The following is a 13,284-nucleotide window of genomic DNA, read 5'->3' as shown; positions in this document are numbered from 1 at the left end:
ACTTTTTGAATAAAATAATAAAATATGATGCGAATTCAATCAAATAAAATTGTTTTTTGTTTAAACTTTATTATATTTTTTCTTATAAATATTAAAACTAATAACTAATAATGTAATTTTATATAAACTTAAATGAGTTTTGATTTTTAAAAAATTATTAATGATAGTAATACAAAATATGAGTAGATGAAATATGTAGCAGTAAATCTTCCTATAAGTATTTAGGTACTTACAATTTTTTTGCCCCCCCCCCCTAGCTACATTTCTGTGGGCGTCCCTGGTTAATGTGGGGATCTCTATAACCAGTAATTCAGTGATTGCTTTTAACGATGTTCGTTTTGTAATTTCTTAAACAAAATCTGAACGACAACATTTGACCAGCAAAAGCATTAGATAAATCAGAATTAATGTCATTTAAACTAGTATAACGTTTTTTTAATGGTATTATTAGATTATTCTATTTTAAATAAAATATATTGATTTTAAATTGTTCTTCTGCTGAAGTAAAAAAAATCAATCTAGACTGAAGAACTTTTAATACATTACATATATTACATATAATATATATAGGATTATGGAATTACTAACAGTATTAATTTTATTTGACAAAATACCTGGTTCATCAATAGCTCATTCTTTTTTTGTTTATTCATGGTGTTGTCTGAAAAATGTATCAATTTTCGTTATATTTTTAATAGATCCTTCTCTTTGTTTTTTTATTTTGCGTTTCACATCACCACTTGTAAATTGTTAAGTCATTATAATTATAATTTATAAAATAAAATATTTAATTTATTCTGTCTTGTATTATTTTGTATTGACTTTGAACAATGACACACGAGACTACGAGGGTCATAAAATAATACATCTTAATAAGTAAATACGTAGCGATATTATAGTCGTGTAAATTCGTAGAAGTTTATATTATATGTATACTTTATACATAATAATATAGCCATCGGTATGGAGAAAGGCCGATAAGTGATAAAGCTATAACGAAAAAACCACTGAAAATGGATTTTTATAAAAAAATTTTAGTCACTCTAAATTGCTATTTATTTTGTAGAAGTAAAGATAATCAAATTTGATACAATATTTATAACAATTATACATTGATATTAAATTGAGAACCATTTGAACAATCTTGTTACTTTTTCATAATTATATTTATTTAATTTTTTTTTTCTACAATTTTGAGCAATAATGCTCCGACCTAGCCAAGGGCCCGTGGCATTTGCACACATCGCACACATGCATGCCACGCCACTGGTTATATCACTGGGTATGAATCAATGAGAATACAGTATTTGGAAAAAATTGAAAGTAAAGTTGATTGTGCACACATAACTTTTCTCAAACTCAAAAAATTTAAGCAGTTAATAGCTCAAAAGAAAGATCTTGATCCACTGAATGTTCTGAGAGTGAAAAGATTCATTCGTTAGAAGAGGAGCTATGAGAATTCGAATTGCTTGAGTGAATGCGTCCCATAAGAAATGTACAGGGAAGAATCACGTTGACGGGAATTGAGTACATTTCAATGATTGATGACATATCTGTGTCTAAATACCTTTCATTAAAAAAAAAAAATGAAGGAAATCGGCCAAATAGAACGGCCAGACTTTATACAAATTTTTCATACAAATTTTTTATATATAAAATATATTATTATGAGCCATTATTATCATTAGTAAGCTTTATAATGATATTTAAAAATTTAACATTTTTAATATTATCTTTAGGTTTTTCCAATATAGTCGCCTCATAGGGAAAAGTAATCCGTATGTGCGTCTCCAAATTGTGATCAATACTGCCTTAAAGTATTGGTCTGTTACGCCGTTTAACGTTACAAATCGATTGATATTTATTAGTATTTTATTAAAAGAATTGATTTTTTACAGGATTACGCTGATATCAACCCATATTAATTGCTCAAATACTATAAGGAAAAAGGATAGATGCTGTATTTAAAAATATAAAAACACTTAAAACATGGTAAATAACAACAGTCAAAACAGAGAAATACATATGCGATTCGCTTCAACAAAGAGTTGGTATTTTGGTACATTGTATTAATACGTAATTACGCCAGTCGACAAATGACAAGTCGAAGTCACACATTCATAAATATTTTTCCAAGCTAAGATAAGAATAGCTAAGAATGCGGTAGTTCGAATTGTTTTTAAATAACAAACATTTATAATAATGTATGAATATTTATAAATAAAATTAATTGTATGTTTATATTCAATTTTTTATTTTTATATAAATAATACTTATGTTGAAAATAATTTGATTTCAAATGTGGAAAAAATATACAACAGAAGTGTTTGCCGTCTTACTACGTCATTATTTATATTATTGTATAATATACAGTGTATTAATTATATAGAGTATATACTAGGCATATGATTATAACATATGTTTTTTTATTAGCTCTTTTTAGAATTAATTTAATAAATAATATAATATTTTAATAATCAAAATAGTTTTGAAGCTTCTGTGAACTGTGCACCTGACTATGGATAAAGTCTTGTTTTGTTAAAAAGTATTGAGAAACGTTGACATGATTCCTGATCTCATTGGGCGAATCCGGTATTTTCTGTGTTTTTATTCACCTTTTTGTAGTACACCAATGGCTTCGAATACTATACACAATACCTGTACCAATTTAGCGTTATAAAATACTATTTGACGACCGTTCGCGTTTAGGACACTTGTGTTACTGAATGTTGGTGATAGGAACAATCGAGTGAAAATAATTAAGTAACTCGGTTATTAGAAAAAAATAATCGAATGATAAGAGTAACTACTAAATTAGTATTTACTAATTAAGTACGAGTTACTCCGACTTCAATAAGCAATAACATTGATTATACATATTATTAAATACTATCATTGGTAAAAAAATAATAATAAGAATAACTTATAATCGAGTATTATTTAATTTTACTAATTTTAGGATAAATATTTGATTTCACATTTGAATTCAAATAACACAACAATAATTAATTAGTAATTATCTACTTGTCTATCATCACGAATCATATAAATCAATACCTATTCATTATAAACTAGTAATATTTCTATAATTATAATAATTATTTAATAGTATTTTTAATGTATTTATTTAATTTTTTCATTCCATGTACCTATGAACTTATTATTTTTTAATATAATTGTACATCGTAATTTCGTTCATAGGAATAGATACTTTTAGTAGTTAGATACCTACTATATGATGTATTATTATATATATTATTACTACTATGATTATTTGTTGTTTTTTTTATACAGGATTCAGACTGAAGGTATAATTTTAATATAAGAACTATTCGTGTTGTCATTATTCATACTTATTTTATATACAGTAAGTTTTAAATGTATTTATTAAATAAGCATTTAATTTAATTTGGTACTTGTAATTTTATTTATTCACTTAAATGAACTTGAGCTGTAGGTAATGATCAAGGGGTGTACCCAGGAATTTTTTAGACAGCGGAGTTTAACATTTTTATTTTATCTGTTCTTTTATTATAATTATAGTTTAATTCAATACCAAAAAATTATTGTTAATAGTTTTTGTAATAGTTACAATAGTTATACACACACCACACATATTTTTCACAAAGGTTTACTAAATAGGTAGGTACTATAATTTGAAATACATTTTTATTTGGTAGTAAAATATTATAAGAAAATACATTATTTAATTAAAAATAATAATTAATATTAAAAAAGCAGTATAAATTAAACATAGATTATACATTATAGGTATATTATATAATCTATAAGCTTTGTATATTGAAGATAATGGGAAATTAAAATACACTATACTATTTACTAATAAACCATTGAGTATGTAGAAATTTCAATGGGGGGGGGGGTCCGGACCCCATTAATAAAAATGATCAAAAATATTATCTTCCGAGTTCTGGGTACAATTTCTAACTTGATAAGATTTTTGTTTAGGTTAACTGCCACTTTTCAGACAGTATAATCACAAAAAAAACATTGTAAAATCAATACTTTCCTTACGTTGCTTAAAGTTTAAGCAATTATGTATTCATGGAACTTAGAATTTCAATTTACATGATTCACGCAATCGTTTCAATATCACTGACAATTTAATTCAATATTTAATGCTTTTTTTTTTTTGTAATTTGCAAAGAAATGCAATTTAGTTTAGTATTGTGAATACTTTCATATAGAACAAATGTCACTTTATGTAGACCCTAGTATTTAACGAAACTAATACTTATACACTTTAGTATACATTTTCATTACTAACAATTAAAAATTAATCTATTGATATGAATGTTTATAAACTTTTTATATTAATTATATATTTTTTAATTTATAAACAACGAATGAGGGCTTCAGCAAATGTTATTAAATTTAAGTATGTTAAACCTTAAGTATTATTTTTTTTCCGGGTATAGGTACTTATTTTAAATTATATAACTGTTTCAAAGTTCTTACGGTGATATAAAATGGAATTCTGAATTTGAAAATTTAGCTGTTGATATAACAAAGAAATGGAAAGATACAGCTACATGCTTGAATTTGATAGTTGATCATTTTTATGACAGTATATTAGATAAATCGTTTTATAAATCAATAACTGGAATACCATTATTTAAAGTACGTAACAACAGTTTGAATAATAATTAATTTTACTTATTAATTGAATTTATTAATCTAATTAACAATTATTTACAGACATTAGTTAATGATTCAGAAGATTTGATATCTCCCAAATTTCAAACTTTACAAGTATTAAAAATGGTTAGAAAAGAAGGATGTAACATGAATATAATATTTATGCTTAATGCTGATCAAACAATAAGATTGTTAAAATTTAGTGATAAGTATGATGGTTAAAAAATAAATAATTTGTGTAACTTAGTCAATGTAAATTGTTTAATATGAAAATAAATAAACAAATAGTTTATATATAGAAATAAATAAATATATGCTTAAAATGGAGTATTATTTTATGGTAAATACTACCAGTTTTAAATAAAAAAAAATTCAACATCAGGTACATACAAAGTTAATAAAGTAACGATTTTATTTATTTTAGTAATTTTAATATATTTTAATGATTTTAATAAAGCATTTAGGTATTTATTTATTTCTATACATATACTAATTAGCGGAGGGTAGCAGTAACTGCTAGTATTATCTATATCTAATATTAGATGAATTCTTTAAAGGAAATTCCCCAGCCCCTTCTAAAAAAAAAATTTAAATAAAACTCTGCTATCTAATAAGTATCTAGTACAATAAAATCAATGGTATAAATATATGCATATTTAACATAAAACTCATACTTAAAATTATACATAAATATTTAATTTAGAACACTTAGGTATAAAACTAATTATAATTTATGTAACCAATACATGGCAAATTAAACAGGAAGCATTGTTAAATCATGTCATTAATGATCACAATCAGATATTTAAAACTTTATGTAGATGGTTCAGGGCGTTGCTTAGAAATTTTTTTCGGAGAGGGATTTAGTATTTTTACTACCACGTATTTCAAACATAACCGTTCCAAAGGGGGGGGGGGGGAAGAAAGCCCGTAGTATTATAAGTTTAGGGGGCGTCATAAAAATTGAACATAATAAGACAAATTCAGTGTTATATTTTAGATAGCAGTGACGGCTCGTGTGCTTAAAAGTGGGAGGGCGATATAAAATTGCTTATTTGTGTGATGTATCGAACACAAATATTATTAATAATAGTTATTTAATTAAATCCATTTAATACATATAAATTATTATATATTATATTTTAAATTATCAAAACTTTTTTTTTGGAAAAATAAAAATACAAACTGAAAATTACAAAATTAAAAAAAAAACATTTATAAAAGTTTATACTTAAAGTCTAAACGTTTATCTTTTGTTTCACCAAACATATCCTACACTTTTTTATTAAAATAAGCGTCATTTGAAATCATTTAATTTTCAATATTCATCATTGTTAGAGCGTTTAACCTTTCTTCTCCTATTGTGCTTCATAAACATGTTTTATATGTTTCAGCATTGAAAAACATCTTTCTGCTTCGGAAGATGTTATAGGAATTGTAATTAATATTTTAACAGAGTAAGGATTCCTCGAAAAGTTTCATTCATATCATTTGATATTTTTTTTATGTTAGAATTACACCATTCAAAGTTCGGAAGTCATCTCAAAAATACATAACTTCTAGTTCAGTCTTCAAACTTTCGATATAAAAAAACGTGAAGCATTCAATTATGCATTGAAAATATTGTAATGGAAATGTTTTAAAATATTCTAAATATTTTTCAGCTTTAAATAAGTTAGTGGCGGTTAAGTGTTCAGTAAATTCTAAACGATCTTTAGCTTTGACAATTATTGTATCGCAGACCTCAAACACAGCATTTTTCGCGATATATTCATGGTTTCATGTGATTCCAAACGTGATTTTTTTACATTTATATTAGACATATTTGAAGCACTTATATTTGAGTCACTCGCGGTTTCCCGTCCATCTCGGATACAACACGAGTGACTCGTGCTGATAAGATTTTAACCTTGGATTTTCCCCCAAAATAGACTATTATTTATTGTTAATATCACACGAGTTTATAACACGAGTCGTGTAGGAGCAACATAATTACAAACATCGTACATCGTACAAACTTGGCAAGTACACTCGCCGAGTATACGCTCGCAAAGTACACGATTTATGTGGGACCGGCTTAAGATGAGTATAACCTTCTTATCATATTGTATATTATAATTGACAGTAGCGTAACCAGGAATTTTTTATGGGAGGGGGACAACATTTTTATTTTAACTGATAGTGGGAAATTAAAATACACTATAACATATACTATTATTATACTATTTACTATTAAATCGTTGAGTATATAGAAATTTCAATGGGAGGGGGTGGGTCCAGACCCGAAAACCCCCCTTGTATACGCCCTTGATACCTGAACTATTAAATATGAAATCGTGTAAATAATTTGTAACGTGCTCAGGGTCTGCTCCAGAGCCTTGGTTGGGGGAGAGGGAAGTTATAATTTTACAAAATCTTATAGCAAAAAGAAAACAATAATTTAGTCCGTACATAAATGTGTGCTACACAATGCATATTTTGAACATGATAAAATAATAATATCATAGTATCATACCATAGTATATTTTATATTAATATAGTTTATTTATAGTCTTATTGGTTCTTCATAATATAGATCAGCGGTTCCCAAACTTTTATAATCACGGAACCCTTAAAAAATAGTTTGTGTTTCGCGGAATCCTAATGTCTTTAATTCCTATTCAACTCTAATTTTTCAAGAAAAAAAAAGGAAAGTCAATACTTTAAAAAATTTTTTTAATGATACTGTTAATATTGTTAATGATTACTCTTTATTAAAATTAGTTTAAAACACAATTTTTTTTTAAATAATATAAAATAATATTTTTTCCAAATATGATATGAAATAAGTTTCTCAATAATAACATACATCTGGCGGAACCCTTGATATATATATATATATATAGCAGGTACATCTTATACACTGTCATATCTCTATGGCTCTATCTACATACTTGTGCGTGTCGTATATAATATGCATATTATATGTCCATATTATAATATTCATTTTTTGTTAACAATATACATTTTTTTATAAATACGATACGGCCCTAGACTCCCTCCTGGAGTCAACTCAGTACGTGCTTACAAATGTATAAATATTACCAAAGGATAGAATATTATTGATAAATAATTTAACCTAACATATTCAAGGAATGAAGGAAATTATACGCTAAAAATGTGATGTCAATTTTATAAGAAAAACTTGATGTGAAGGGGCCGTCAAATGTTGTCCTAGCGCAGGGGTCGCCAACCTTTTCAAAAAAGTAAGCTACATTTGAAATTTTAGTCCATGATGATCGAAATCTAGGAGAATTTAAGTCTTTAGGAAGAGATTAGTGTAATGAGTAAATAAAAAATAAAATAAAAGGTCTAAGTACAAAGAATAATTATTTATTGTTTTTTCATAATAATAATTATCTAATTTTTCCATTATCCAATTATTTGATTATTTTAATCTTGACTGATAGCGGTAAAATTAATTTTTACAACGATCGACCTATATTCTTAGGAAGATCAAGCAGTCGATCGTGATCGACTGGTTGGCGACCCCTGCTCTAGGATATTTTTGAAGGCACTTATTTCCAATGTATTTCACAAGATAATTAAGATATACGTAAGATTAATTTTATACTACTAGATAAATCGACAATATATAATAAAAATAACTCTTGCAAAATTTTATGTTACTTAAACTGCGTTAATACTTTTTTTATAAATTTGTTAATGATTCAGGGGGTGAACACCTAAACCCCCCTTCTAGGCATATTCCTGGTTCGGTTGGTAGACAATTTATTTATTTATTGCAGGGTTTAATATAATTTCACTGCGTCACTTTGGCAATGTACATAATATATTATGTATTATAGTTTATTGATATCAAAATATGATTACAATTAAATTTGAATAAATGCTTAAAAATAATTTTCAGACATAGATTGTTAGATTCAAGAACTAAATTTATGTTATTACATGATCGTAGACTCTTTACTAAACAATATCATACATTATGGACAAAAATTATAAATGTTGTGTTCATCAGAAAATATCGTTTTAAAGAATTATATGAATTATCAACTGTTCCATACCCAGCACCAATTAAAGGAGTATTGATTACTTTAAGACTAGATTTATGGAATAAAAGAAAATTTCAAAAACAAACAGATTTATACAGAGATAAAGTATCAAATCTACAAGGAAATTCACTTAAAGTAGTCACATTTAATTATATTCCATCAGCAATAAAAAATATGTTAACAAATGAAAATGATGAAAACAGTGGCTATAATAAAGGCTTAGAAATCGAGGTTTTATAACCTTAAAAAATATTTTGAATAATATACTTTACAATTTTATTTAATGATATTTTAGGTTTTGAATTCTCTTAGCAGTGTAATGAATTTTATACCATTTATTTATGAACCAATGAATTGGCGAACTGAAAAATGGGGTAAAAAACAAATTGATGGAACCCTATCTGGATTGTTAGGGGAAGCATCATCTGCTCGAGCGGATTTAGTACTGGGTAATTTACATTATTCACCTTATCACCTAAACATTTTAGATCTATCTATTCCTTACAACACAGAATGTCTAACATTCTTGACATTTGAATCAAAAACAGACAACTCATGGAAAACATTGATCCTTCCTTTCAAGTAAAAATTATAATAAATTACTAGTAAATAATTTACATTGATGTACTAATTATTTTAGGTTAAATATGTGGGTCGGAGTACTTATTACGCTTCTTGTTGGAGGTTTTTTATTTTATGTCTTCGCAACAGCTCATAAACATATTGAAGACAGTCACAATATGAATAAATTAATAAATAATACTAATACAAACAAAGAATTAAACAAACAAGATTCTGTTTTAGCAAAATTAAAGAGTACAATTAAAAATATTTTTAATACTTTAAAAAATAAATTTAAAAATACAAAAATAAATAAACAACAAAAGTTTGAAATAAATTATATGAAAAATACAAATTTGAATAAATATATAAACAAAGATGTGACTGGATTATATTTATTTGAAGACATAGAAAATAGTATTTTATATACTTATGGAATGTTAATTGCTATATCATTACCTAAAGTACCTAGTGGATGGGCCATAAGAATTTTAACAGGTTGGTGGTGGATATATTGTTTATTAGTTGCAGTTGCTTATAAAGCAAGTATGACGGCAATCTTAGCAAATCCAGATACAAGGTTATAAAACAATTTAAATATTTAATAACTATTTATTTAACTCTCCTTATTAATTTTACAGGATAACAATTGATACATTGGAAGATCTTGCTGATAGTAATGTGGACTGTGGAGGATGGGGAGAGCAATCAAAAGAGTTTTTCATGACATCTTTAGACAGAACTGGGCAAAGGGTTGGTCAAAAATTTCAAGAAGTTTATGATGTTGATAAAGCAATTGATAGAGTATCAAAAGGGCAATTTGCATACTATGATAATATACATTTTTTGAGATATGTAAAAGGGTTGCAAAACACTAAAACACAGGAACAAAATTCACAGTTAATTAATGGTATAGACATTTTTAAATAATTTATAATTTATTAATTGTATGTTATAGATGTGTAGAAATTTAAGATTTAAAAAATAAATATTTTCTACAATTTCATTTAAAATATATTATAAGTTTTCCATTAACATTACATTAATAAAATAAGTTTAGTATAGACAAAAGGCAATAGTAAAAATTACATATGAAAAGATATTTGATATATTTAAGTAATAATTATTTTTATTATTACCTATTTATTTACTAATGGTTTTGTTCAATGTATTAAGATTAGAATTTCTATTTCTCTAAACTAGTTATAATTAAAGTCAGTAATTATTATAATATTAAAGTCTTAATTTCACCAATATTAAATTTACTTTATTTCTGTTTTACTATAATAGTATAGTAAACAATTCACAGTACTGAAACTTATTTAATTTATTTATTGAAGGTACATTGAATAGTACAAGTAACGGAGATTTCACATTGCATATCATGTCAAATTGTATAGTTAATGTGCCAATCTCAATAGGGCTACAAAAGAATTCTCCGATTAAGCCAGCAGTCGACCGATTTTTAATAAGAGTCATAGAAGCTGGTTTAGTGAAAAAATGGCTAACCGATGTAATGTTGGATACAATAGCATTAGAGAAACTACAACAAACTGAAGAAGTTAAAGCATTAATGGATCTAAAGAAACTTTATGGAGCATTTGTTGTACTGGTTGCTGGTTATATTTTAAGTATTGTAACTTTATTACTTGAAATAAGTTATTGGTACGGAGTAGTAAAAAAGGATCCTTTATTTGATGAGTATTTTTTAAGCTGTTATTATGCACAACAAAAAAATTAGGTATGATTCACCATTATAATTTTAAATACAAAATGTTGTTGGTAGATAATTATTTATTTAATTGTTGATTCAAACTAAAAGCTTATATATTAATCAGTAATTTAAAATCAATTAATTTGCACTTATTTAAAAACATGTATAAGAATTAAATTTTAATTAGTTTACTAAGAGGACAGTTAATTCAGATTGTGAACAATCATTAGAGCTTAAATAAAAAAACAAACAAACAGAAGGCAATGCTACCGTCTTTTGAAACCATATTTTTTCCTTTCGTAAAATAGATCTGTTTTGGAACTTCCCAAATTCACAATTTTTGGACATCCATCCCTCTGTAATCAAATATACACTATAAACATAAAAAATTTAAAATTTTAAAAGATCACTTACATCTTTTTCTTGAACTGTACACTCTTTACAATAATATGCATCCGATACACCAGGTCCACCACATATAACACAACGCCCCTGATATGAACCATAATTACATTCGTCACATATACGTACTAATGTACATGGTCTAACATAAGAGTCACAGATCACACATTTACCATCACATTTTTCACACAATCTTCCGATAGCTATTTTAAAAATATAGTTTTAATAAGCAAAATAATATATTATTATAATTCAAAAATTGTAATACTTTACAATTTACATGATGATTTACACTTACCGACTCCGGGCTGCTTTCGGCAAAATATCAAGTCCGGATGATGTTTCGCCATTCTGTATGGTTATAGACTACCTTATGACAATAAAAATAAGAGTATAAAATAAAATAACCCGGCTTTCAGTTAACCCACGAGTAATTATGTCTATTTACTTATCAAACCAAACATACAAATAATCATAACAATAATATTACAAATCTCAGTGTAGCCCACATACAAAATTTAAATTACTCACTGTAAAAAATTTGGCCATTTCATGTCAGTGAAAAGAAACAGTGTCGCCAAAATTCAAATTATATTTATTTCAAGTTCGATAAAAACGCACAACAATAATATATGATAAAATTGTATGCATATTCAAAATTTGATGAAGATTACAGCATTACCATCGATTTTATAAAAGACGTACTATTTTGATTGTAGAGATACAGAATCAAATATATCATCTAGTTTGTCAACTTCTGATAGGTAAGTTACCCTACAATGAAAATTAAATAAATAAAATCATCATAAAAGACCGTTCCATAACATATTTCGCCTTGCTTATAAATGTATAGAAAATACCAAGGTCGTATTTAGAAATTTTTTTCGGGAGGGGTCCAAAACATGTATATTGTAATTTTATTGAAGTTAGATTTTAACTTTTGATATTTGGAATATTTGAAAAAGGTTTAATCTTCTTTTATTAAAATTAATATCAAATTGTCATATGATATTATGATATAAAATTAAAAGCAGTCAATGATTAATTGGAGCTTAAATCATTTTTGACTGAAAATATTTATGTTGTTATTGAAAACATTTTTTTTAAATATAAAATATTGAAGAAATTACGAGGGGGGGGGGTTCAGACACCCTGGACCCCACCAGATACGGCCTTGGAAAATACAATTGTCCCCTCTGCAAAAATAATTTAATAACACGATTGAAACGAAAGAAATCAAATTCTTCTCAAAAATAAAAATTACAGATCGTTTGAAAATTATGATATCGGAATTAAGTCACCATCTATTAGTTTCAATAATATAATTAAATGTGTTTTTGATCATTTCTACAGAATTATCTTAAAGCTGTAAAACTTTAAACTTTCGTTAGTTTTTATAAAATATGTGTTTTTGATGCTAAAGATTTGAATTAATTTTACACAAGAACCATACATCGTAAATAATAGAACTGAAACTATTAGATCTAGTAATTAATTTTTAAGAATATTTTAAGAAAGTTTTATGATTGAATATCAGTTTCTGTCATAAAAGTTAATCGAGCGAATAGATATAAAATATTTTTTCAATTTTTCAACTAATTTCTTAAACTTCAAACACTATTTACAAAAATTTTGAATACAAATGTCGGGCCATTTAAAGTGATCCTGGTACCCAGATGATTAATAAAATATACTCGATATAATATTATACAATTAATCTATATTCAGACAGAATAATATGATATCCCACACTGTTTCTATATTAAGTGGGTAATCGATAATACATTAGAGTATGAATTAATAAACAACGATATTTTAAATTATTTTAGTTTAAAAATTTGTTTTTTAAATTCAATGAAAGTTTATTTTTTTGTTTTTTATCTTCCATAGTTA

The 13,284-nt window shown here is 25.9% G+C and overlaps 2 protein-coding genes across 2 annotated transcripts; one reads left to right on the top strand and one right to left on the bottom strand.

The window, feature by feature from the left end:
- Positions 1-4,367: 4,367 nt before the first annotated feature.
- Positions 4,368-11,112, top strand: LOC112683788 (glutamate receptor ionotropic, delta-2). Its single transcript, XM_025554943.1, has 8 exons — positions 4,368-4,399; positions 4,473-4,641; positions 4,720-4,868; positions 8,570-8,945; positions 9,010-9,296; positions 9,355-9,855; positions 9,917-10,185; positions 10,616-11,112. Exons 1-8 carry the CDS (start codon positions 4,368-4,370, stop codon positions 11,014-11,016), a joined length of 2,184 nt encoding a protein of 727 aa, XP_025410728.1. The 3' UTR covers positions 11,017-11,112.
- Positions 11,052-11,854, bottom strand: LOC112684117 (PHD finger-like domain-containing protein 5A). Its single transcript, XM_025555447.1, has 3 exons — positions 11,690-11,854; positions 11,404-11,594; positions 11,052-11,345 (listed from the first exon to the last, which is right to left on the bottom strand). The coding sequence occupies exons 1-3, from the start codon at positions 11,739-11,741 to the stop codon at positions 11,256-11,258; spliced, it is 333 nt and encodes a 110-aa protein (XP_025411232.1). The 5' UTR covers positions 11,742-11,854; the 3' UTR covers positions 11,052-11,255.
- Positions 11,855-13,284: the final 1,430 nt, after the last annotated feature.

This window comes from Sipha flava, unplaced genomic scaffold (assembly GCF_003268045.1).
Source record: "Sipha flava isolate LNK unplaced genomic scaffold, YSA_version1 104_pilon_pilon, whole genome shotgun sequence".
Taxonomy (NCBI): domain Eukaryota; kingdom Metazoa; phylum Arthropoda; class Insecta; order Hemiptera; family Aphididae; genus Sipha; species Sipha flava.
Note: the sequence above shows the minus strand (reverse complement) of the source record. Positions and strands in the feature narration are given on the sequence as shown.

Coding starts and splice junctions, on each gene's coding strand:
- LOC112683788 (XM_025554943.1), top strand. CDS start 4,368: ATGAGGGCTTCAGCAAATGTTATTAAATTTAA. Junction 9,856..9,916: donor TTAGCAAATCCAGATACAAG/GTTATAAAACAA, acceptor TTAATTTTACAG/GATAACAATTGATACATTGG. Junction 10,186..10,615: donor AAATTCACAGTTAATTAATG/GTATAGACATTT, acceptor TATTTATTGAAG/GTACATTGAATAGTACAAGT.
- LOC112684117 (XM_025555447.1), bottom strand. CDS start 11,741: ATGGCGAAACATCATCCGGACTTGATATTTTGCCGAAAGCAGCCCGGA. Junction 11,595..11,689: donor CCGAAAGCAGCCCGGAGTCG/GTAAGTGTAAAT, acceptor TTTTTAAAATAG/CTATCGGAAGATTGTGTGAA. Junction 11,346..11,403: donor GTACAGTTCAAGAAAAAGAT/GTAAGTGATCTT, acceptor ATTTGATTACAG/AGGGATGGATGTCCAAAAAT.